The sequence below is a fragment of the Nanorana parkeri genome, unplaced genomic scaffold, assembly GCF_000935625.1.
Source record: "Nanorana parkeri isolate BGI_ZX_2015 unplaced genomic scaffold, ASM93562v1 scaffold434, whole genome shotgun sequence".
Taxonomy (NCBI): domain Eukaryota; kingdom Metazoa; phylum Chordata; class Amphibia; order Anura; family Dicroglossidae; genus Nanorana; species Nanorana parkeri.
Window position 1 is genome coordinate 938068 of NW_017306702.1, and position 23934 is coordinate 962001.

The 23934-nt window shown below is 43.5% G+C and overlaps 1 protein-coding gene across 3 annotated transcripts in view; it reads left to right on the forward strand.

Annotated features, from left to right (window-relative positions):
* The window catches only part of FNDC3A (fibronectin type III domain containing 3A), a 185162-nt gene that overhangs the window by 97661 nt on the left and 63567 nt on the right, over positions 1–23934 (forward strand). For 2 of the 3 annotated variants that reach the window (XM_018560141.1, XM_018560142.1), the window contains one exon: positions 20984–21060. In XM_018560141.1, coding sequence (XP_018415643.1) covers positions 20984–21060 — 77 coding nt within the window. Of the gene's footprint in view, positions 1–18174; positions 18248–20983; positions 21061–23934 lie in introns of those variants that run through there. The other variant, XM_018560143.1, reaches the window with a different exon arrangement.

The following is a 23934-nucleotide window of genomic DNA, read 5'->3' on the forward strand; positions in this document are numbered from 1 at the left end:
CTTTAATGAGGCATAATTTCTTTTAAGGGGTAGTCTACCTTTTCACCAAATGAAAAGGTGATCTATCCCCCTGGTTCCCGCTGCACTTAGCTGCTGTCATGACCTTCTACCGCTGTCCATGCCATCCTGCCTGCTGGCTGTATGCTTCAAAACTTTACTCCCTAGCCCTGAAGACTGAGTAGTATCCTAATGTTGGTAATGGCGAGCATTCATTGACCAGTGGAGTCACGTGGCCAGGCTGACCAGTGACCACCTGCCATAGCCAGCATTATGATTGAGTGTTCTGACAATATCTATTTCATGCTAATTCAGAGCCTTTTTATAGGTTATAAATAAAACTGTAATACATGCATACATATACACACATAGTTGAAATAATAAATAGAGCTATTAAGATATTAAGGATGCATTTGGTACCGTTTTTTCGCTTCGAGTACTGGTGCCATGTGCCCCGATTATCAGGAAGTTGTGCCCCGATTATCAGGACCCGTTGCACGGCTTCCTGGTTGCCTGGGCAGCCTTTGTTCTCTCAAAACAACACCAGCTTCACTTGCCAGGGCAGCCTGGCTTCCCGACCAATCAGGAAGCCGGGTGGTACGTGATGACCCGCCTCCCAGCTTCCTGATTGTCTAGCAAGCCAGCTTTACTTGTTGCTAGGCAGCCTGGCTTCCTGACCAATCAGGAAGCTGGGAAGCAGGTCATGATGTGCCGCCCAGCTTCCCGATTGGTTAGGAAGCCAGGCTGCCTAGCAACTAGTGAAGCTTGCTTCCTAGCCAATCAGGAAGCCAGGAGTCGGGCCATAACCCACTGCCCGGCTTCCTGATTGAAAAGGAAGCCGGCTCCATGCTTCCTTGGCACTGCCGGTCGGAGGGAGATCTCCCTCTGACTGAAAGTTCTGGTATCGGAGCGATTGGGCTAGTATGAGAACTTGCCCAAATACTTTGGTATCGGCACCGATACCAGTACTAGTATCCGTATCTGTGCATCCCTACTTGATATGTCTGTCTGTTTGAGGGGAATTTATCAAAACTGGAGCAGACAAAATCTGAAGCAGATGTGTATGGCAACCAATCAGCTTATCTTTCATTTTCAAAGCTTAACTGAACAAATTGAATCTGGAGCAATTGACAAGGGCAACCAATCAGCTTCTCTCTTCCGTTTTGTTCCAGTTTTGATTAATTCCACTCATTATTCTTTATTGTTATAAATGCATACTATAAACCTTCAAGCCCAACACCAGGTAAAACAAAAAACTCCCCCTGCAGTGGGGCTGCCCCCTTACTCCCTTACAATAGATGCTCATTTAGGGCTAGGGTACCCGGAAAAAGGAATTTTACTTACATTAAACCCACTTCAATAAGCTCCCTCCAAAGCTCCCCCCCATGCTCCAGCAGTCAGAGGCCCGCTGACGTCCTAGCCCTGCATTATACTTGAAGATGCCAAGGGGGAGTCCATAAGCCAGAGTGTAAGGTAGGCGACTTGAACTAGCATTTAACCCTTGCAGGGGTAGCCCCAATGGAAAGGGTAGTATTGTTTTCCCCCAGAGATAGGCTTTCAGTTACCTGTCAGGACTGCCAACCCTTAATAAATAGAGTTACCGATGCTGGCACCTTGCAGCGCTTGCCCTTTATCTGCCTATTTTATTGTTCATCTCCACTTGTATGTGTAGCCTATAAGCTATGCACTATACAGCAAGAGTGCCCTCATTGGTTTGTGGTGGGGGGATATTGTGAGGTTTCCTGGTACATAGATTTGGTTTGTCAAATGTTAAACTTTTTAAGGCATATAGTTCTCATTTTTATTTGTAATTAAGGTAAAGCAGATCTAGAAGATTCTTCCACTAGTGTAATTTGCAGTGTGTATGTAACAGCCGTTTCATCTGTGTAACCAGTATGAGGAAACGCATTAAGGAAGATGGCTCTAAATCTGCACTGTCAGAGATATGTGAAACATTTCCCCCTTTTATTCATGCGATACTGAAATAGAAACATCAGCTCCATTATACAGCGAGCCGAGTTGGGCTAGTATGAATGAACGCCATTTGTCGCTGAATAATCCATTCATGAAAATCTGTGTGCTCCAGTTTGTGAATGGAGATGACTCATTCAGGGCACAGTCCCAAGCCTCTGCTAAGAGCCATTAAATGCTTCTTGACATCACAAGGAAAGCCATGTTATAGATGGTTTGACTGGGAGGAAATTGCCATACATCTAGAGGGGGGGGGAAATCCTCATGCAAATCAGGATGAGTCACTTGTAATTAAAGCCTGAAAGAGTAATAAACCAGTTTTCTATGAAGAGGAGGTAGCAGATTTTAACTGCGCTGTTTCCAGTAAAGGAAGCCTGGGTACCACTTTCATTTTATCTGTCTGGTAAAAATCCTGAGTGTGGGCCATAATTAGAAGATTATTTTCCTGATGAAATAGTTAACCGGTCATTGATATTTAGAGATCCAGCACATCATCCCTGACTGTATATTGTCCAACATTATACATTTAGATGGTGCTTAGTAGTACATGATATGAATGCACATTGCAGGATTCATGTGATTCCCAACAGCACCCCCATCCCACCCTCAACGTCAGCCAGTGGGAATAGTGAATGGCGCCAATGCAGCAATGTCCGAAAATGCAATGCAGCTTCCTCATTATTGGTAGCGGAATGTTATTCATTTTCGGTGGGCATTACCAGGTTCAGGAGAACCAAACACTGCAGCTAAGGTGCCAGGATGATGACATCTTCCATAGTCCAGAGGACCAGTGGGTGTGTCTGCGACAACCTGGCAGTAGTAGAAGAGGCAGGGTGTCATTCAGCCTGGAAATTAGATTGCTCCCAATAAAATAAAGAAAACTACTTCAGAAGCACACAGCAGGAAGGAGAAGGACATATGTCCGAGACTACAGATATATATTTTTTTTTTCCCAGGACAATATTTGCCATCAAAGGGAAACTAATAATGTGAAACTAAAGTTTTTGCTTTCAATGGCCTGGAATTGGTTTTACAAAGATGTAAAATATGTATACTGTTCTCCTGATTATTATTATTATACAGGATTTATATAGCGCCAACAGTTTGTGCAGCTCTTTACAATACAATATAATTTTGTAAATATGCAATTTTTTCCTGGTCCATCCTTGTTTAGTGGAGATGGGCACTCAGTGACAATCTTCATGCTGCAACTATTTACTTTGTGTTACTATTGATTTTTAAAGGATTTTTTTAAAGAGTGTCCTTGGACTAATAGAGGATGTTGTTTAGGAACATAGAGAAGGCTGTTTTGCACAGCCCTGACGTATCTTGGACCTGAAGTTCTAATTAGTGGTTTCACCTGTATGATAGCTCCATCTACTGGTGAAATCTGGTATTTCTGCTCCCCAAGGTTCACTGTATTATTGAGCAGTAACATTATGAGGTTTATTTACTAAAGGCAAATAGGCTGTTCCCTTTGAAAGGGAACTTTGCCTTTTTACATTGAAAAGGAATGATCCCTTCGCTTAGTGAACGTGGTGAAAATTCACTTTGCTATACCAAATCATGTGCAAGGGAAATAATGTATATATATATTTTTTTCGTGCACATGATTGGATGATGGAAGTCAGCACAGCTTCACCTTCTTCACTAAGCTAAGTGAACAACCTATTTTCCTTTAGTAAATCAACCCCAGTTAGTTTAATGAATGTAGCTCCAAATCAGCGTGAACAGTGAATTGACATTGATTTGCAAACGGTCAAGAAAGACGCTACTATACTAGAACTACTATTATAAAAGTAATCTGCATTATGCTAGTGTAGGAAGATTGCACTTTTGTGCAATGTTAAGATTTTTGTGTGCAGTAGCGTTGCTTTTTGTAATTTGTTAGTTTTATTGATCAATGAACAAGAGAGCAATTCCCCGAAGTCTCTACTGAACTAGCAATCAACATCAGGCTGTTGATTGGTCAGGAACGGTCAGACTTCAGGTGACCACTCTTTCGGCCTAAAGGGAGTTGTTCTAACATTTAGTTAAGACCAGGACGTTCCAAGAGGCAAAGGTAATGGCAACCGAGGGGACACGCAGACCTGGGAAATCTGATACACAGAATTATTATGGGGCTTAAAACCAGAGGCATTTTACCTTCATATCAGGGGTAGGTAGTCTTGGCACACCAGCTGCGGTGGAACTACAAACCCATCACACCTCTGTCTCTGGGAATCATGCCGGTAATTCTGGCCATACACCTATAGACTTTCTGCAGATTTTCTATGGTCAGATGGAAAAGTGCAACAGATTCCTCCGTCTACGCTAAACTGTGTGGATGGAGGAATCTCCCACTGGGCCAAGCTTCAGTATCTTCAGAATTACCGTATATACTCGAGTATAAGCCGAGATTTTCAGCCCATTTTTTTGGGTGAAAAGTGCCCCCCTCGGCTTATACTCGAGTATATACGGTACTCAAACCCTATGTATTTCATGTGATATGTTCAATGTATATTTTCAATGTTACACTTATGTCACTAATTGAATTATGTTAATTATGTTATAATTACTTTACTCTGGAATCAGGTGGCTATTGGAGGTGTCTATGCTCATCTTTTATCATGGCCATTTTCTTTTAATCATGTTATTTAATACAAATTATTATTTTTAGCCAAAAAATATTCTTTCGTGAATTGCTGTTTCTGGTGCCTAAACACCCCCCCCCCACTTCTCTTAAGGTGGCCATACACTTTACAACCATCGCAAGACCTTAGTCTTGCGATGGTTGTAAAGTAATTGAAAAAACGTACGATCTGCCCATCTTGGACAGGCAGATCGTACTTGCATCCGAAGAGGATGACCTCCCTTGGTGATTCGGTCGGAAAGGTCAAAGTGTGAAATCGCATTGTAAAATATAAACAGTAGAACTCCCGACTGTTTAATAGTGAAACTAAAAGCATTTCTACATTGCTTCTGAGGTTCTACATTGTTTCATACCTGGGTTCTGTCAGTCTTTCTTCTCCCCCTCCCTTGTTGACCCATTCTCCTTACCCTACCCCTCTTTAGACCCGTCACCTTCCTCTCCTTTCCCATGGTCTCTCTCCTCTCCCCCTCCTATAGCTGTGGCTACTACTGTACCTGCCAATAATACCTGGGTGGCCCATTCTTGCAGTTCTCTGGCCACGAAGCTGTAAGGCACATTGATGGAGCCTAGTACTGATATCTCTTACTTGTTTCTTGGCTCCTACAAGGGCATGTTTCTTTGTTCATTTCTTGTAACATTTGAAAATATGAAATAAAGATTGCATTAAAAAAAACATTTCCACACGCACCATGTGAAGAGAACTCAGGGGTTTGGGGCTACAGCTGTGTAGCCCTAAGAAAACCATTCATCAGTGAGGCTAATCGGAGATAAAGGTTTCAATTTGCTAGAGTTATGTGTGTCTGATAAATCCAGATTTACCCTGTTCTAGAGTGATGGGCGCATCAGGGTAAAAAGGAGGTGGATGAAGTGATGCACCCATCATGCCTGATGCCTACCATGCAAGCCTATGGGGGCAGTTATGATCTGGGGTTGCTTCAGTTGGTCAGGTCTAGGTTCAGCAATGTTATGTGCCCAAAAAAATAAGTCAGCTGCCTACCTGAATATACTGAATGATCAGATTTTTCCATCAATGGATATTTTTTTTACCTGATAACACATTGGGCATATTCAAAGATGACAATGCCAGGATACATCAGGCTCAAATTGTGATGAGTGGTTCAGGGCGCATGAGACCTAATTTTCACACATGGCTTGATCAGCACAGAACCCAGACCTTAACCCCATTGAGAATCTTTGGGATGTGCTGGAGAAGAGTTTACGCAGTGGTCCGACTCTCCCATCATCACTACAAGATCTTGGTGAAAAATTAATGCAACTCTGGATGGAAATGTTGTGACATTGCATAAGCTTATTGAAATGATGCCACCATGAATGTGTGGCGTAATCAAAGCTAAAGGCGGTGCAAACAAAATATTAGTCTCTTTTTTTTGGCCAGGCAGTGTATATCTAAATATATTGAAAAGACTGTACATCCCCTCAAATATTTGTAAAGAGCTGTGTATATACTGAGAGATCCATTAGGCGGGTTGACTGTAGTCATTTGTGTAAGTAATAGAGTAGCTTATATTGGTACTTTCAGCAGTAAAGTGTTCCTGGAATTTATTTTGAAATGTTATCCGTTTTTCACTTTTATAAATCTAAATATAAGTAACGGTAGGTGTTACAGATACACAGCTACTAAACATAGATCTTATGTTTGCATTGTAATTTGTTCCTGTAAGTGACGTGTTGTAGATGAAGGTGAATGCAGTATTTTACTCCTGTCATCGTAATAATGCTTCAGCATGAAGACAGATCAGTTGAACAGCAAGCAATCAACAAAACATGTAATCAATGTGAATGCCAGAAACTCATGAGTCATCTGAATGTTAGGTCTGAATATTAATGGCTGGAATAAAGCCCTGAGTCTTATGTAATGGTTCAATGCGGATGACCGGAAAAGAACCATCTGTCACCTGTAGAGTGTCCTTTCGGACTGCAACCCAGAAAGCCTGTCTCACAAGCATGCTGTTTCAGTTAATCCAGCCCTTATTACTAAATGATGAACGATATGTGATCCCTTAATGGAAAGGCACAATAAATTAACATGCTGATTGCTTTTACATGAGAGAGAGGAGGCTGGGTCTGTTTGCTCTCTTGTTCCTTAAAGCCACTTTCCTGGCAGGTGTCAAATTTACCCATGCAGACCACCCCGCCTCCAGTTTATGTCTAGGGGATGATGAATGAGGTTAATAACTTGCCTAATTCCTCAATCTCAGAGGCTTCCTCCGCACTGTACAACTGGTACCCTGAAGTTAGCTGCACAACTGGTTGCTGGCTCCACGTACAATGCAGGACCACCTATCCTGCATTGTATGTGGGGACGATGAGGGCCTGTCCACATCCCAACAATATCGGAGCATAGTCTGTATATTGGGCATTCAGAACAACCGTCCAAGCTAATGGACTATGGTCGGCACTCTGTAGCACTGTCAGACATCCAGAATGTGAGCTAAAGCAATCAATTAAGCCTTGCTGATGCGTTTCCAGCGATGAACCCTCTTCCTCAGAGCAAATGGCATAATCGACAGAGCTGCTGTAGCATCACTAGATTAAAATCTACAGATGTGAAAAGATCATATATTCAAAGTTTGTTTTTAACATGATTTTTGTTGTACATATAAATAAAAATGTTTTAAACGAAGGTTATTATTTTGCAATTACTTCAAAATGTTTTTCACAATGATATTTTGTATTCTTAATGAACTGTTTTAACCACTTCCCATCTGCCGAACGTAGAGAAATGGCCGGACGGGAGCCTTCTGGCCGCGGTAGGCATCTTAAAATGCCCCTTGTGTCCGCGTGGGCCCCCCGGTGTGCACGTGTGGGGAAACTGCCAAAATTTGAAACAGCCATCGATGGCTGTTTACATACAAGCGGTCCGGTGTCTGCAAAGACGCCTGATCGCTTGTATGAGGTACCGTTCTGTGCAACCTCCCCTCCTTCCCCCCATCCTTACCTGCCGTCGTCGTTGCTGCAATCTGGGACGTTCGATCCGGGCAGTGTGGCTCCATGCACGGAGAATGCAGAGAGATCAGTACACAATCTCCCTCCGATCGCCTCCCTGTTCTGTGAATGCAAGAAGCCGGAGAGAAGCTGGTGAAACAGATCTCTAGGTGACATTAGGGGTCTTAGATACCCCTAATGTCTCCATAATAAGGTAATTGTAATTTATCACACAGGGGGATTCTTAGACCCCTATGTGATGACAATAAAGTAAAGTGTAAAAAGAAAAAAATGGTCACAAAAATAAAATTTACACACAAAAAAACGACGATTGCGCCCATTACACCGCCCATGGTACATATCATCGCGAACATAAGAAGGTGAGCAATAATTTTGGGCTATCAATCGCTGTTAATACTAAATTGGTGAACAGTAAAGGCTTTTAAAGCATCGCCTATGGGCAATTTTGGGTGTGGTAGTCATTTCTGACTTCAGTTTTAAGGCTTGACATGTTTGGTGTCTATTTACCCGACGTGACCCCGTCTTTTAAATTTTAACAAACAATTGGGTAATAAATGTTTTCTCACATAATAAAGGGAAAACAGTTTTTTTTTTCCTGTACTTTTTTTGTTATATAGTAAAAAATAAAAACCCCCAGTGGTGATTAAATACACCAAAAGAAAGCTCTATCTGTCCCCAAAAAATGGTATACAATTAATTTCAGTACAGCATTGCATGACGGAATGTCTAAGTACTGCAGCACTGAATACTGAAAAATGGCCTGGCCAGGAACGGGGTGTAAATACTGCGGTCAAGCAAGGGGTTAAAAGTGACACATGTATGTCACATTAAGTGGATCCCATAGGATGACAACATCCATATTGGAAAGGCAGGATCTTCGAGTTTGTCTCTTGGTTGCAGCCACAATAGCCCAAGGTAAAAACGGAAACTAAAAAGATATAATAAAGAGCCATGTGAATAATGCAGAAGGGATGCACTATGGATGAAAATTTGTGTAATCTGAAGTGATGGGAAGAGTCCTGCCTGTATATATAAAATCTATCAACGCATGTATGTGTGTGTGTGTGTGTGTGTATATTAGTGGAAATAGGTTGTTCTGAATGCCCAATATACAGACTGTTTGTTTGTGAGTATATTTTCTTTCAGTTTTTTATTGACGAACTAAACCATATTTCACGAGGAGAAGGCGCTGTTCTTTTGTTCTTTATTGCATGTGCTGTGAGGCTTCCCAACCTATCTTTGAACAGCAGCTCCCTCTGTGCGTTGCTATTGAAGTTTGTTTTGGATCACTCCCTCCATGCGTTACTTTGAGACCTCCATCAGGCGCTGGCAGATTGGAAAATACATCATAACAATTTCTATTAGTTTGTGGTGTCTCTGGTCCTTCTTCTGTTTGTCGGTATATAACCATTTCACTGTGTTCGTTAAACCCTCCTTCCCGCCAAAAATGAATAAATAGAAAATTCAATTTTCCAAGATCTGCACCAAGTTAATCCGGCTTTTTCAAATGAAAATAATCTACTAAACCCAGTAACAACTTGTTTTAACCACTTGCTGACCCGGGTGTTACACCCCCTTCCTGTCCAGGCCATTTTTCAGTATTCAGCGCTGCGGCACTTTGACTGACATTTATCCCATCTAGCGTCGCTGTACTGAAATTAATTTTATACCATTTTTTGGGGACAGATAGAGCTTTCTTTTGGTGGTATTTAATCACTACTGGGGGTTTAAATTTGTTACTATATAACAAAAATACCCTAAATTTTGAATCAACACTCGTTTCCCTATGAAATGTTATGAAACATTTATTATCACCCCAATTTTTGGGTAAAATATAAAAGACGAGGTCACGTCGGGTAAATAGACACCAAACATGTCAAGCCTTAAAATTGCGCGCGCCTGCAAAATAGCAGAGAATGACCACACCCAAAATTGTCCATAGGGGACGCTGTAAACGCTTTTACCACTCATCAGTTTAATGTTATCCGTAATGAATGGCCCTAAAATTATTGCTCTCACTCCAGCGTTCGTGGCGATATGTAACATGTGCGGCGTAATGGGTGCAATCGTTGTTTTCGCACATAGGCGCACCCGACGAATGTTTGCGTGTGTATGTGGGGGGGGGGGGGGGGGGGGCAGGGGACTTTTAAAAACTTTTTGTGTTTTATTTAAAAAAAAATTATTTGTCACTTTTTTTTTTAGCTTTTATTTTTTTATGCTTTAATTTTTTTTAACTTGATGTAATCTACATCACTTCCTGCATTTGGGAAAAGAAGAGGATATCAAAGGGAGATTGCACCGGGCAAAGCGGATCTCAGGACTGGCGACGGTGGTACGGGGGGTCGCACACCCGCAGCTACTACAAGCGATTGGGCGTCTCTAGAGACGCCTGATCGCTTGAATGTAAACAGCCATCGCTGTCTTTTCTAACAGTTTTCCCACTCGTGTTCGCACTGAGCCCTCCCGCTCCTATAAGGCACCCGTCCGACCAGGAACAGCCATGGACGGGAGGTGGTTAAATCTGGGGTCATGTCACCCTCCGTGGCACCTTTTCTGGTGGTGGGGGACTGGTGATTGTACCACACTGCAGAACAGGAGGAGGAATAAGGGGACATGGCCTGTCATGTGACTGCTGCTTTAGGTAAGTATTTGGGGTCATCAGTTTATTCTTTTTTCGTGATGAGCTAGGCTTGTGTTTTTGGGTGTTTTGTTTTTTTTTACTCTAAAGATGAGCATTAATTCAACAGTAAACCATCCTAATTGCAATGCATGCCTAGTTTCTCTCCTCCCCGCTGTACGCTGCTCTAGGTCCCCTCTAGCACAGCGTCCAGCAGGGAGGAGAGAAACTGTCAGAGGAGGCCGAGTCGCAAAAAAAAAGGTACATTTGCCGCGTGGACGTTGCCTCATTGAAATCAATGGCGTTGTGCAGGACCGCACGATCCCGGATCGCGTAGGTATGCATGGGGCCTGATTGTAATGGGATGTAAAAACAACATATTTACAGTAGCATCCAGGTCGCAGCACTTTTGTAGGAAATGAACTTGTCTTTCATTGCTGCCAAATAGACTCCAGATTGTTCTTAGTGTATAGATAATAAAACCATCTGATTTCCCCCCCTCCCCCCCATGCAATATGAAATGCCAGGCCCCTCTCCTTGTTCACTGACACTAGTGCCTGGAATTAACAGTGGAATGCAAATCTATGTGAATGGATCAGTGTAATCCTAAAGTGATCCTTTTCACTGGCTGCGTCCTGATCTCGACAGCCAAAAATACATCACATAGGAGCCGCGTGGGTAAAGAGGAAAAGTACTGCGACTATTCCTGGCAGCCAAGGCTATTGATCCACTGCAGTCAGTTAGCGTTGGTTGGTGATGTGTTAACGTCAGCAGCGATCTCTATTGTTTCAGCAGGCTGTGGTCTTTGTATGTGATCCTGTCATTGCCTGCGTCAGTGATGCATATCATAGCCGACGTGATGTCAAAGAGTGGGTGTTCAGTTAGGGAGAGCCAGTTCATCTAATGTGCTGCTGTAAAAAGCCAGCAGTGCTGCCTCTGAGGGAATAACAGGGAGTGATTCATCGCCGTTCACATTAGCCTGATGCTAAGTTTAGAACCATTCAGGACCCGCACATCCACATGGATTAGTATCTCCCTTTGCTAAATTGAGGGTGCCAAAACAGCTCCTATAAATACAGAGGACAAGCGTGAAGTGACAACATTACTGGGTATAGTAAACATTTTTTTTTTGTGCTGAATGTAGAATTTTAAAAGTACACGTGAGTGAGGATTGAAAATAAACCATCAAAATCATAAAGGAAAACGGTCTTCTTTCCGTACGATAGTTTTCCCGGCATAGCCATAGTGCAGCAACACACCCCATTCTGCCGTACCAGTAATTCGAAGATCCGCAATCACTGATTTATTTCTTCCTCTGACGTGCAGTAAACCAGACGGATTTCTACTGGGGAACATACACTGCTGTACCCAGATTATGAATGAGTGAAGGGTGCACTGAAAATAAAGCACCAACATCCCTATCTTTGCTGTGGAGGCTGCTAGTCCTATGAATCCACCGTGTGATAGAGATAAGGAAAGGAAGAAATCTTTGAAGTCCAGCCTGTCTGACAACTATGGCTGCCTCCATAGATACAGTGGAAGAAAAAAAGAAAACACTGACACAATGGACAGGAAGTGTGTTAGTTGTTGCATTGGCAGGTAGAAATAAAAGGAAAATTGTAGTGCAAAAAAGAAATCTAATGCAGCCCCCACATCTGACTAGTAAGCTGCCATATGTTACATTAATATTTTTGGGGGATTTAGGTACACTTTAAAGAAGAACTATGGGGAAAATATTGTTAACCCATGAAGTCAGGCTACCTCTGCACTGCAAGGGTTAACTGCTTTGTTATACCTGAACCTCAGAGCTGGCCAGCTGTCACAGCTCTCCCTCCAGCGTTTCACCTCCTCTGCAGCAGCGATGGTATGTCCTTCAGCGTCTTCACGTCCTAAACACGTCCTATGGCAACCAATCAGCTTCTCTCTTCAGTTTGTTCAGTTAAGCTTTGAAAATGAAAGGTGGATGCTGATTGGTTGCCATGCACAGCTGCCCCAGATTTTGTTTGCTCCAGTTTTTATGAGTTCCCCTCAGTGTATTGGACATGATGACTCGAGGATTCTTAGACCGATGGAGTGGAAGGGGAGAGACGCTGGAAGGACCGGTCTAAGGGCTCGTTCACACCATCTTCACTGCGTTTCAGCCCGATTCTGTCTGGAGCGCATTGCGGCCGGCTCACTTTGTTGTGGGGTGGGAGGGGGTGTGGCGGTCCATTGAACGCAATGGCACCATAGCCACGCCCTCCGGCTACAATGCGATCAGCCCCACGGGAACGCAAGGCACATCAATGCCTGTGGTCCGGTCCGGAAAGAAAAAATGCTGCAAGCACTATTTTTTCTGACCAGACCGGAACGCAGGCATTGATGTACCACTGTGTCTGTTGTGAATGGGCCCTAAGAACAAGCCGGCTCTGAGCATCAGGTGAGTATAACTTTGTTATTTTCCTCCCTAGACCAAAACGAGCACTTAACCCTTGCAGTGCAGGAGTAGCCCCACTACAAGGGCTAATAATATTGTTCCCCAGAGTTCTGCTTTCGCAACTAAAGCTTTAACAATTGAGTTCATTAAGCGCCCCGTCTGCTCTTTTCCCCTTCAGCATTACGTATATTTCAGTGGGCTTTGCAAAAATAACATTTTACTTTACCAGGAAAAGCATTCTGTTAGCTAAGAGTTGCAGCTAAGGCTAGCAGTACACGGTTAGGCTTCTGTTGTCCAGCCTTCAGGGAAGCAATCGATTCCACCCACCAACTTTAAATAGCGTGAACAGAGGAATCTTCCCTGCTGGCTGTTGTACTCAGGCAGCCACAGCACCCACAGCTGTCTGAATACCCGAACAGTGGCTGCACCTGATGGGGCACATTCACTGTTCAGTCCAGAATTTTCTACCTGGATCAGTCTATTTTTTTGAATCCACTTTTGGCGAGCCATGTGGTGTCAACAAGCCCACCCCCTGCTTGAATTTCAACCAATCAGTCTATTTTTTTGAATCCACTTTTGGCGAGCCATGTGGTGTCAACAAGCCCACCCACTGCTTGAATTTCAACCAATTTAGCAGAAACCAAATTAAATTTTAGATGTGTATGGCTTTTCTTTTCTTCTCCTGGCTGTGGATTCTGCCAGTGACAGCACTGGTGATTGGCCCAGTACTGTCGCATGACGTGAGTCATGAAGTCACATGTAATGCCTTCCAGTGGCCAAACAGATTAGATGGGGAGTGAAGGGTAAGGTGCAGCTCGAGGCTTTTGCCTCAGGTGGCATCTCGTGGGGGGTTGGCAGGTAGAGCGGCATGTCCACCCAGCTGCACAATGTTTGCAGTGTGCCTGCTGGCCCCTTTCGGGATAGAACTTTCCAAGTTGCTAAGTGCCGAATGAGGAGAGGTATAAGGGCCATACACATCTTCCCGCCAAGCTCCTAGCAACCTGGGACGCTCTTACCCGCATCCCACCAAGCAACAAGTGACGTCACTGGTTCCCAGGAGCTCGGTGGGATGCTAATTCCGTCCCCCCCACTCCCCCTGGCAATGGGAAAACTAGGGACACCCCTGGTAAGGCGAGTATGGGTTCCTGGAATTAAGCAATCCTATTGATTTGCCCTCCATGGGCAGAGCACAGGTTTGTGTTGAAGTAAACCTAAAATAAAAATCATAGCTTGGCATCCATGATGAAATGTGAACACCTTGTGGTTGTAGTCTTCTATCTGGAGCTCCATAGACCCGAGGATCAAGTTCTGCCTGACCTCCTTCTAGTACTCAGCCCTGCCCCTGTCATTCAATTTTCAAATGTTAGAAAGTAAGTGGTCAATGGACACAGGGATCGAACTGAAGATTTACCCTGGTATTTGCAGGCACAGCTAAGTACTACTTAAGAGACATTTATGGTCTCGTCATCCAGCTTTATTGGTCATATGATACCAAAGTAGAGAAAAGGGAAATTGTTACTTAGTATTCCCGGAAATGTTTAGTTTAACAATGTCAGATAAGCTGTAATTCAGGTATTGGTTTTACCAAACTAAAGACCACGTTTGAGAGGAAATCTGGTCAGAGGTCAGCCATTTATTCACCTGCTTATGAGGCAATTAGATGGCAGGAGGGATTGTTTGGAATCTGGTTGGTATTGGCCCAGTTAAAGGTTCCATATACTGTGATTTGGGTGTTACTTCTGCAGCGTTTATTGTGTGTCTGTAATCTGGAATGTTTTGTAATTCTGCAGCTTCTGCTCAGCAAGTTTGTGCTTTGTACATATAACAAGGATTAGATATAAAACCTGTGTAGAATGAAAGTGGAGTAAAAGAAACAGGTCACCAGCACTCGTTTAGAATAAATGTCTTTTTTTAATGGACAATTGTGTCACTACAATCAACAGAGCCGACGTTTCGGGGCCGCACAGTGTCCCTTCAAGGCAGTAAAATTGTGACACAATTGAGTCACAATTTTACTGCCTTGAAGAAGGGACCCTGTGCGGCCCCAAAACGTCGCCTCTGTTGATTGTAGTGACACAATTGTCCATTAAAAAAGGACATATTTATTCTAAACGAGTGCTGGTGACCTGTTTCTTTTACTTCGTATTTTGCACGGTGCCATCCGTGATAGTCATTGCGAGCACCCCCGTTCTTATTTGGCCAGGACTGCTGTAAGGTGTGCGGAGAGGACCCCCACCACCTAGAATGAAAGTGGAGGAACTGTCGATACCTTTCATTCCATGTTTTGGATTTTCAAGGGCGATTTTGTTCATGATCTAATAATGGAAAAAAATCCTATAGATTTTAAAATGAGGTGTTAAAGCGGACCTTTCCCCATATCTTTCAAATAACAACAAACACGCCTCTAGAAATGTTTAGTAATGACAATCTACAAACACATACTTCTAGATAATTGCCAGCTTTTTATTCTTTGCATACTTTGTTGCTCCTCTCTTTCCCAGTCTTTTGCCAAGGGCAGATTACTAGATCTCCCTTTACCTCCTGGAACTCTTGCATATGTGACTAGGACATGTGACCATGCACATCTCAGGGGAGGAAAATGCCTTTCCCTGAGATCACGTGAGATTACATGAGATTTCCCAGTAATGCTCTGCTGATGTAGCCTTCCCAGGGTGCAACACTTTGGCAGATTACATCATTTGTGCCAGAAGTGCACCAGGAAGTAGATGAATTCTATTTGTAAGTAAATGGAAAAACAAGTTTACCTAATTATTTTTTAAGATGATTTTAAATTGGCATGCAGAACTGTATGCTGATTTTATTTTTAGTGAAAGGGGGTAAAGGTCCAAATTAAACGAGAGCTATGGGGTAAGTGTTTTTCCCCATACTTCTCCTCAGGGTCACGGGAGGACATAAACTAGCGTCCTCCGATGACCCAAAGCTCGGTATACCGTGAGCTATAGCTCGCGGTATACTGAGACAGCCGCAGCTGGGACGGATCCTGACATTACTGTCAAGATCCATCCAGCTGTGTGATTGACAGCTGGCTCTGCCTATCTAGAGGCAGAGCCAGCTGTACCCACCCCCTCCCCGTCCGTTCCTCCAGTCAGCGTTGGAGGATCAGAAAGGGGAGGGGGGCAATCCCCGCAGAGAGCCGTGAGTGACGGTCACCACTCTCTGCAGGGACAGGATCGAGAAGTGAGCGAGCGACGGTATGTGTTCGCTCACTTCCCGATCTATTGAGCCGACGTGTGACAGTTTCATTGTCACACGTAGGCTCGAACTATGAGGTTGAGTGAAAATCACTCACCTCATAGTTCTCCTTTTGATATCACTAAATGCAGCCATTTGTCTCTTTATCCGATCTTCTTCTTCTTTCCTGATGTTTTCATCTGTCCCTCCAGCGCTGCGGCGGCTCTCTGATCCAGCGCTGACTCCTCTCTTCTTGCAGGCACTTCCGATCCAGCGGTGTCTGCATGCGGGTGCACGCGTCCATAGACTTACCTTGCGTCTCTGCTCGTCTCCTGCCCGAAAATCCGAACTGCGCATGCGCCCGCCCCAAGATGCTTTGCGGCCGCCCGCGCAGTTTCATTTTCTCGGACGGGAGCGCGCAGCGAAGACAGGGGTAAGTGTAAACTGCTGATAAAGCGGGTTTAAAAAAAAAAAACAAAAAACTTTTTGCCTTTTATCTACTGGTTGCTAGCAGTAGATATAGGCAAAAAAAACCCGGAGGGTTTAGAAACCCTTTAAGTGACCTCGCAGCTCTAGATCTCTGGTGCCCAACATGTGCCTTCCCCCCTTCTATGTGTGCCGCCCATCACGTGTTGGGCACCCAGTAGAAAAATGAAGCCTAATGTGTCTGCCACATCTCGGTGCCAGCCACACTGGAGCAGAGGTACAGGGCTGGCAACTACAAAGTTTGAGGGTGCCTCTGACAGCCGGTCACAGACTGGCAAAACTCAACTCTCTTTAGCCAATCAGAAGTGGAGGGCTCCTTCAGCCAATATGGCTGAAGTTGTTTCCATCTTCTCCATCTCGGTCTTCTTTCCTGTCATTTGTAGAGTAAGCTACCAATGTAGAGTAGCAGTGCAGCTAGCTTTGTGTAGGCTGGTGGAGTATGAAGAGTGAGTATTTGGGGGGTACATTTATAACTGATAGGAGGGTAATCTCGGACTAATGGAGGGGAAACACTGTGACTGCAAGGGTGGCTGTAAGTTATCGTATTGTGGGGGCTGCTGTGATTAATGGTGGCAGAAGGCCGCTATTTACAAGAGGGGGGCTGTGACACAAGGTTACTAATGGCTAAGAGGGGATGCTGAGACAGATACAGGACAGAGACACTGTCACTGACTGGTCCTGTGCTTAATGGGAGGGAGAGTGCTGTGACAATTGTTATTAAACCCTCATAAAAAAATAGTACTGTTGACCTCAGCACCATGTTTGTTGTGTGCCTTTCTTTCCAAGCCAGTCATTTTGTCTTTATTCCACTTGTCATAATTCTCCCTACAGTGTTTGCTATTTTCAGTTGGCTACTCTGCCTTTTGCAAGGTCCCATGGTGCCCCACTGTGACCACCCTTTTGTATATGCTCCTGGCTGGAAACTGTAGCGGGACGCTCAGACGTTGCGTGTGCCAACATGCACATAGCCCTAAAGCCTTGGCCATGCCCCTGCTCCTGCTCCTACTCCAATGGAATACATTGGCAGCGCCTCCAGAGGGCGGGATAATGGGACATGTCGTTCCGACAATCAAATTACTTTAAGTGACAAGATCAATGCTTGCTTCCCAAGCATAAGTTCTGGAAGTGGGGCTCTATACCTATAAAACATATATAGTAAACCTGAATACTTTATACAGTGATCCTTCAGGCTCATGTGCACGGCCGCCGGTGGCCGTACAGGTTCTGCGTGGTTGGGTAGTATTTCCCCTGCCACGGAGCCACAGGTGCTGCGTCGAGCCTCTCATAGATGTCAGTAGCTGTATGAGGGTATATGCTGGACTTGTGTAAACACGCACATGCATACGGGACAAAATCTGCATCCAGGGTTTTGTATCTGTAAGCGTGCACAAGTTTACACAAGTCCAGCGCATACCCATGTACAGCCATTTATTTCTATGGGAGGCTGTATGCAGCACCTTTGGCTCCCTGGTGGGAGAATTTACGCCGGAATTTACATTTTACTGCCACGGACGGTTGTGTGCATGACCCTACAGAGACCATACTATGTATAGCACATTTCAGAAGACCCGATAAGGAGCCGAGTGTACATGGAAACAAATGATGAAATGTTGGGCATTATGTGGCAGATGTTTATTTTGCTACACTAGGCTGTTAAACAACAGAATCTGATAATTGTCCGTATTACAAATGTTCTTTTCTCCTGTTTCTATAACTTGTATTCTTCTGGTTTTATTATGCTGTTGTATGACTTGTGCCAATAAGTAAATGGTAGATTGTACACTCCACACAGGATTATAGTTCCAATGTGTCTTCCTGTATTGTATACAATCTGCTCCTGGTTCACCCTGTGTCATGTGACCTGGTCATGTGGTACTCTGGCTCCCTTCCCTTTATTCAGCCTTGTCTGCTAACGTGTGCACTGCATTTCCTGGACGTGTACAGCTGTTTACAGCTACAAACATGAGTGGTAAGGACAGAGGCAAGATATTTAGATACACAAGTATCTAGCAAATCGTGTGTGTGAATGATGAGAAAAACTACTGCATGTGCTTAAAGACTGCTTGCTTTCATTGCACAGCTTCCATATGTTAGCAGGGTATATGAAGCCCTGCCATGTATGTACAGTATTTTCCTCTTGTGTGGGTGATCCTATAGGAGGTCTTCACCTGGGGATGAGGCGATCTGGTAAGTACGGGCTAGGTGCTCTAAAAACAATGCAGACACCAGCTGTTAGCGAATGCTCAGTAGTCATCGCTGGTGAATGATTTGCTGGTGAATGCTGCTCGCATTGTACTGAACCTTCTGACTCATCCGATTGCTGAATCACTCAGCCCTTCACTGATGTGCGTTTAAAGAGTAAAATTACATTGTTTCCATCTTGTCTGCAGTGCAGACTTAACAAATCCAGCTAAATGTCAGGTCTCACCCCCTGGGTACTGCAAGGTAGCAGTTTAACCGTCACCATGACAGATGCAGTAACCCTGTCAGTGCTGTAGGCAGGGGCAGCCACTGTATTCCTTCCTGTATTGTTATGTACCTTATTAGATGCATGTTATTCTTTTGCTAGTGTTTAGTTGACAATCATTTCTGTGTGTATGGAATGGATGTACAAAATTAAAGAGAAGCAGAGTTTTTTTTCCCAAGTAGTACACATCTTGAATGGCAATTGTGCCGCGGCAGTCATTTTATTTTATTTTTTACATCCTTGTCTTTCATTATTGTGATAGTGTTTTGTATACAGATTTGCACATTGACCTTGTAGAGGTTGTGTGTGTGTGTATATATAAGACAGGCAGTTGCTATACTGTCTGATCAACCGTCAAGATAAAATCAAGTTAGAAATATAGTGAGTGTGTTTTAAGCTGGCCATACACTGCCTAAAATCAGAACTTGGCCAAAATTTGAGAAGTCTGGGACCCCTCCATTCGACAAAAGTTTATATATGGCCTGTTCTGAGCAAAGTGACCAATGAACACTGAAGAGCAATCCCTTTGCAGCAAATAGAGGTTAGCCATAAATTTTAGGAGGTAGTCAGACCTGCAGACATAATCCAGCTGCACTCAAGGAAAGAAGAGCTGCAGAGTGGTCCACAAACCTGCAAGCACAGCTTGAAATAAGCCTGCAACGTGACATTATAGAAAGGAGAGTTGGATGGCAGAAACAGGTCCCAGGGGGAGGGACATTGAGGGCACCCATGAGTTGAAGTACCTGTTTTGCATATACATGGCATCCTTACCCCGTCTAGCCATGGCAGCTTCTTATCTCATGACTATGGGTAGCTTCAACAGGAAGATGTAAAGCCCAAATATGTCCAGAGGTGGGAACTTGCCAAACGTTACCTGGCACAACTGGAATTTTGATGAAGAGGCATCTTTCGCGTTGTTGGACCCTGCTGCTGCCACCAGTTCTCCCAGAGAACTGAAGAGGCCAGCCATGCCACCAGAGGTGTGTTTGTATGCATATGGATGTATTTGTGTACATGTATGCGTGTGCATGCAGGAAAACATTGCAGCAAGGCAAGAGTGCCAACAACTTAAAGGAGAACTATGAGCTGAGTGAAAATCACTCATCCTCATAGTTGGAGCCGACGTGTGACAATTAAACTGTCATACGTCGGCTCAATAGATTGGGAAGTGAGCGAACACATACCGTCGCTCGTTCACTTCTCCATCATCTCCCTGCAGAGAGCAGTGACTGTCACTCATGGCTTCCTGCAGAGATTCCCCCCTCCCCGCTCCGATCCTCCATCGCTGACTGGTGGAACGGATGAGGGAGGGTACAGCTGGCTCTGACTCTAGATAGGCAGAACCAGCTGTCACTCACGCAGCTGGGTGGATCTCAACAGAGCATTGACAGAGAGCGGCGGTCTCGGTATACTGTGAGCTGTAGCTCGCAATATACTGAGCTTTGGGTCACTGGAGGACCCTAGTAGATGTCCTCCCGTTACCCTTAGGAGAACTATGGGGAAAAACGCTTACCCCGTAGTTCTCCTTTAACCACCAGATGCTCAATTCTGTAGCACAGTAATTCTGAAGCCACCAGCACTGGGAATCTCCACTCACACTAGATACTTCTGAACTACTAAATGGTGTTAGCTGCGGCAAGTGCGCCATCAGTAGAACCTTGATCATGTGTACACTGTATTGCTGTATTGGTTTTTTTATTTCATTCTCAGCAGCACCCTCACCATTTACCCGTTAGGAAGGAGAGTGAAACCTTCTTTTTTTTTTTTTACATGGACATCAAGTCCACCATTTTAGCAGCACTGCTCATGTTTAAGGTCCTGAGTAATACAAAACATTTACTGCAGGTGAATCAGTCACTGTAATTTAAAACGCATGTGGGAGGAAGATAAACCTGTAATGAATGAATTAATGCATTATAAATATCCCCCTAAGTTTTCAATGTATTCGGATTATATTCTTGTGCTAAAAATATTCAGTGATTTACCTTGAACTTGAAACTAGTGAAAGACTAGTAATGTATTGTTTTATTACTATATTTAAACATGAAGAAAAAGAAATGTCCTTGGTGTATGATGTCCTGTTTGCGACATTGTGTTCTTGTGATTCAATGGGTATTCAGCAGTATTTAAGATTTATCACACATGAATTCATGCCCTATATAATGGGGGTTTAGTTTATCATTTTGCCTGTTCTTCTGCCTTAATAATTTATTTATCTTACTTTTTTATTTTCTATAGGTCCCGCTCAGGTCCCCATGATGTCCCCAAATGGTTCAGTCCCCCCAATCTATGTGCCTCCAGGTTATGCTCAGCAGGTATGTAAGTAAGGTGAATTTGTGAAAACACTTTTATATGTTTATGTGTTACCATTCACACAACCTAATACCTAAACTGCATCAGCTGCTAGCTCTGCTCGTTCTAAAGGTGCCCATACACTGCACGATTCTCGTACGAGAATCGCGGGAAATCCCGCGATCGTACGAGAATCGTGCAGTGTATGGAAGGCGTGCGACTTTTGTATATCGAGCATGTTTGAAAACCAGCCGAGAATCGTACGATTTTCGGCTGGTTTTTAACATGATCGAGAGATCACTGCCTGAACGGGCCGGTGTGCGCACACTGCCCATTCAGCATTGGGTCATCGGAAGCCAGCCCCTCAGGGGGCGGGCTTGCGATGATCGCAAGAACGATCTGCCTGTCCAAGATGGGCAGATCGTACGTTTTTTTTAAGTACTTTACAACCCTCGCAAGACAAAAGTCTTGCGAGGGTTGTAGAGTGTATGGGCACCTTAAGTTTTTTCAACCAGCTCATTCGATTAGCTGATTCATCAAGGACCAGCTGAAAAGCTCCAGACTACGCTTGGCTGCTATCTCAAGCGGTAGAAATGTGTTCATCGCAACTACAGTACACACAGATTTTACGTATGTGGTTCAAAGTTTTAATTGTTGGGTTGGTTTGAGTTGGCCACATAGCATGACCATATTGTGATTTTAAAAATGCAACAGATGTTTCATAAAAAAATAGTTTCTGGTGTGCACATGGCCCTAACAATCAAACACTTGTTGACGAAATTTCGACCTAAATGTGGAACTGCTCGCTCTTAGCATGACAGCCATGTAGTTGTGAATCAGGTACACACAAACTCTGCTCCCAGTTGGAGCTTTGTGTCAGTCATGATGCTGCAGTGGTAGAGACGAGCACAGGAGTAGGCAACCTCAGCACTCCAGTTGTGGTGAAACTACAAATCACATGCAGCATAGAAAGACTCTAACAGCTATAGGCATGGTGGGATTTGTAGATTCACCACAGCTGGAGTGCCATGGTTACCTGCTCTTTTGCTACCACTTGCTTATTGCCCAAAAGGTAATTTCCAGTAGTTGCAACAAATATCGAAATCCTGACATAATTGTGACACATCAGTGGAACCTGCTTCCACCGTTTTGTGATATGGATTGTCATGAGCACCATGTGAAGGAGGAGTTGGATATACCAAAAGGTTGATTCCCAAAAGATACAATAAGGTAAAGTTAGTTCATTTACCATCAGGATTTGGTGTATACATCTATAGGATAGCCCTTCACTACTTTTCATAGCACTGACCAAGAGCAAATTATTTCTGGTGTAATTTATTGGATAAATTGAAACATTTGTTAGTAGGTTATTTGCAATAGCTAAACAGCTCTGATATTAGCAATAGTAGAACTATAGAAAATGTTCTGTTTAGACTTAAAGTAGTCTTTAATAATGAATTCAGATCAAACAGATATACATTGCCCAGCAAAGTATTTCTTTACATATTTGCCTTAACACTTACAGTCGTCATGTTTCTGAACAGCTCCAACTCTCCCAGCTCTGCTTTCCTGAACTTCCTGTTGATTAAAAGATTACAGGGGACAGCACAGTTTCCATCAGCTCTCCATTTACTAGCTTGGAGAATGGAGAAGCAGGCGAATGGCTCTCCCTGCTGTGTCTTTTGTGTTTGTGAAGCCACACACGGTTACTAGCACACACAAGGGTAGCTCTATAGCAAGGGAAAGTAGCCAACCTAGAACAGGAAATCCAAGGACCAGCTTATTCAGCAATATACTAAAACTTTTTAATATCAAGGAGCAGCATCCAATGTAAATAAATTGATCAGCATTGGGTTATCTTAAAAACATTTGACTTTAATATCTGTAAAGAATAAGTCAAGGCAACTGGACTTGCTGTATTTCTCTTGAAGACGTTTCACTGCTCATCCAACCAGCTTTCTCAATTCAGAATGACTGAATGTCATTCTGAATTGAGAAAACTGGTTGGATGAACAGTGAAACGTCTTCAAGATAAATAAAACCAGCCTGGAGTTGCCTTGACTTATTTTTTACAGATATACCATGACCTGGATGAATGAGAACCTTCACAGACATTTGACTTTAATATCACTTTAAGTTCTTTTCCAACCTCTTACTTCTAAATTCTTAGTTGTCCCTCTGACATATTTTCAGAAAACGAAACTAGTATTGAATGGTAATTTCCATTGTGCTGGGCTGGCCTGCCATGCCCATTCACCTTTGCTCTGTGCAGGGAGGACAGTTTAGTTAATCTTTAAAAGTGGCTCACGCCAGCATGACACGCCATGCAAATATGGATCTAATTCTAAGTATGTGACTGCTGAAGAAATGTTCATATCTTCTATTTAATCAAGCGCAATTATTTTATTTTGAATCCTAAAACACCCCGTTGGTGTCCACAACAGGAAATAATTGGAGATGAATGATTAAAGTGTATATAAAGCCAAACGTTCTTTTTGTGCATTTTGAACAGAGTAGGAAATGGTTAAGAACCCTGTAAAGTTACTTTTTTATATATTTTACTGGCTGTGAGCCTGTTGAGATTTCCCTTCACTTCCTGTCTCAGAAATACAATCGGAAGTAAGAGGAAATTTCTCCAAAGTGAGATGAAACCCCTCTAGGCAGTCATCACTAGAAGAGGTGGCCCCCTTGATTCCTCTCATCTGCTAATCCTGTTAAAATGTTGGTTTTCCCATCGCTTTTGAATCTCGCCACCGGAGACAGCAGTCGAACCTGACGAGTTATTAAGTCTATTACGTCTATTAAGTCTATTACCCTTTTCAAAACTAGAAAAACATATTTATGCCTATAGAGATACTTTTACCACTTCAGTACCGGCCTGTATATACTCCTTCTTT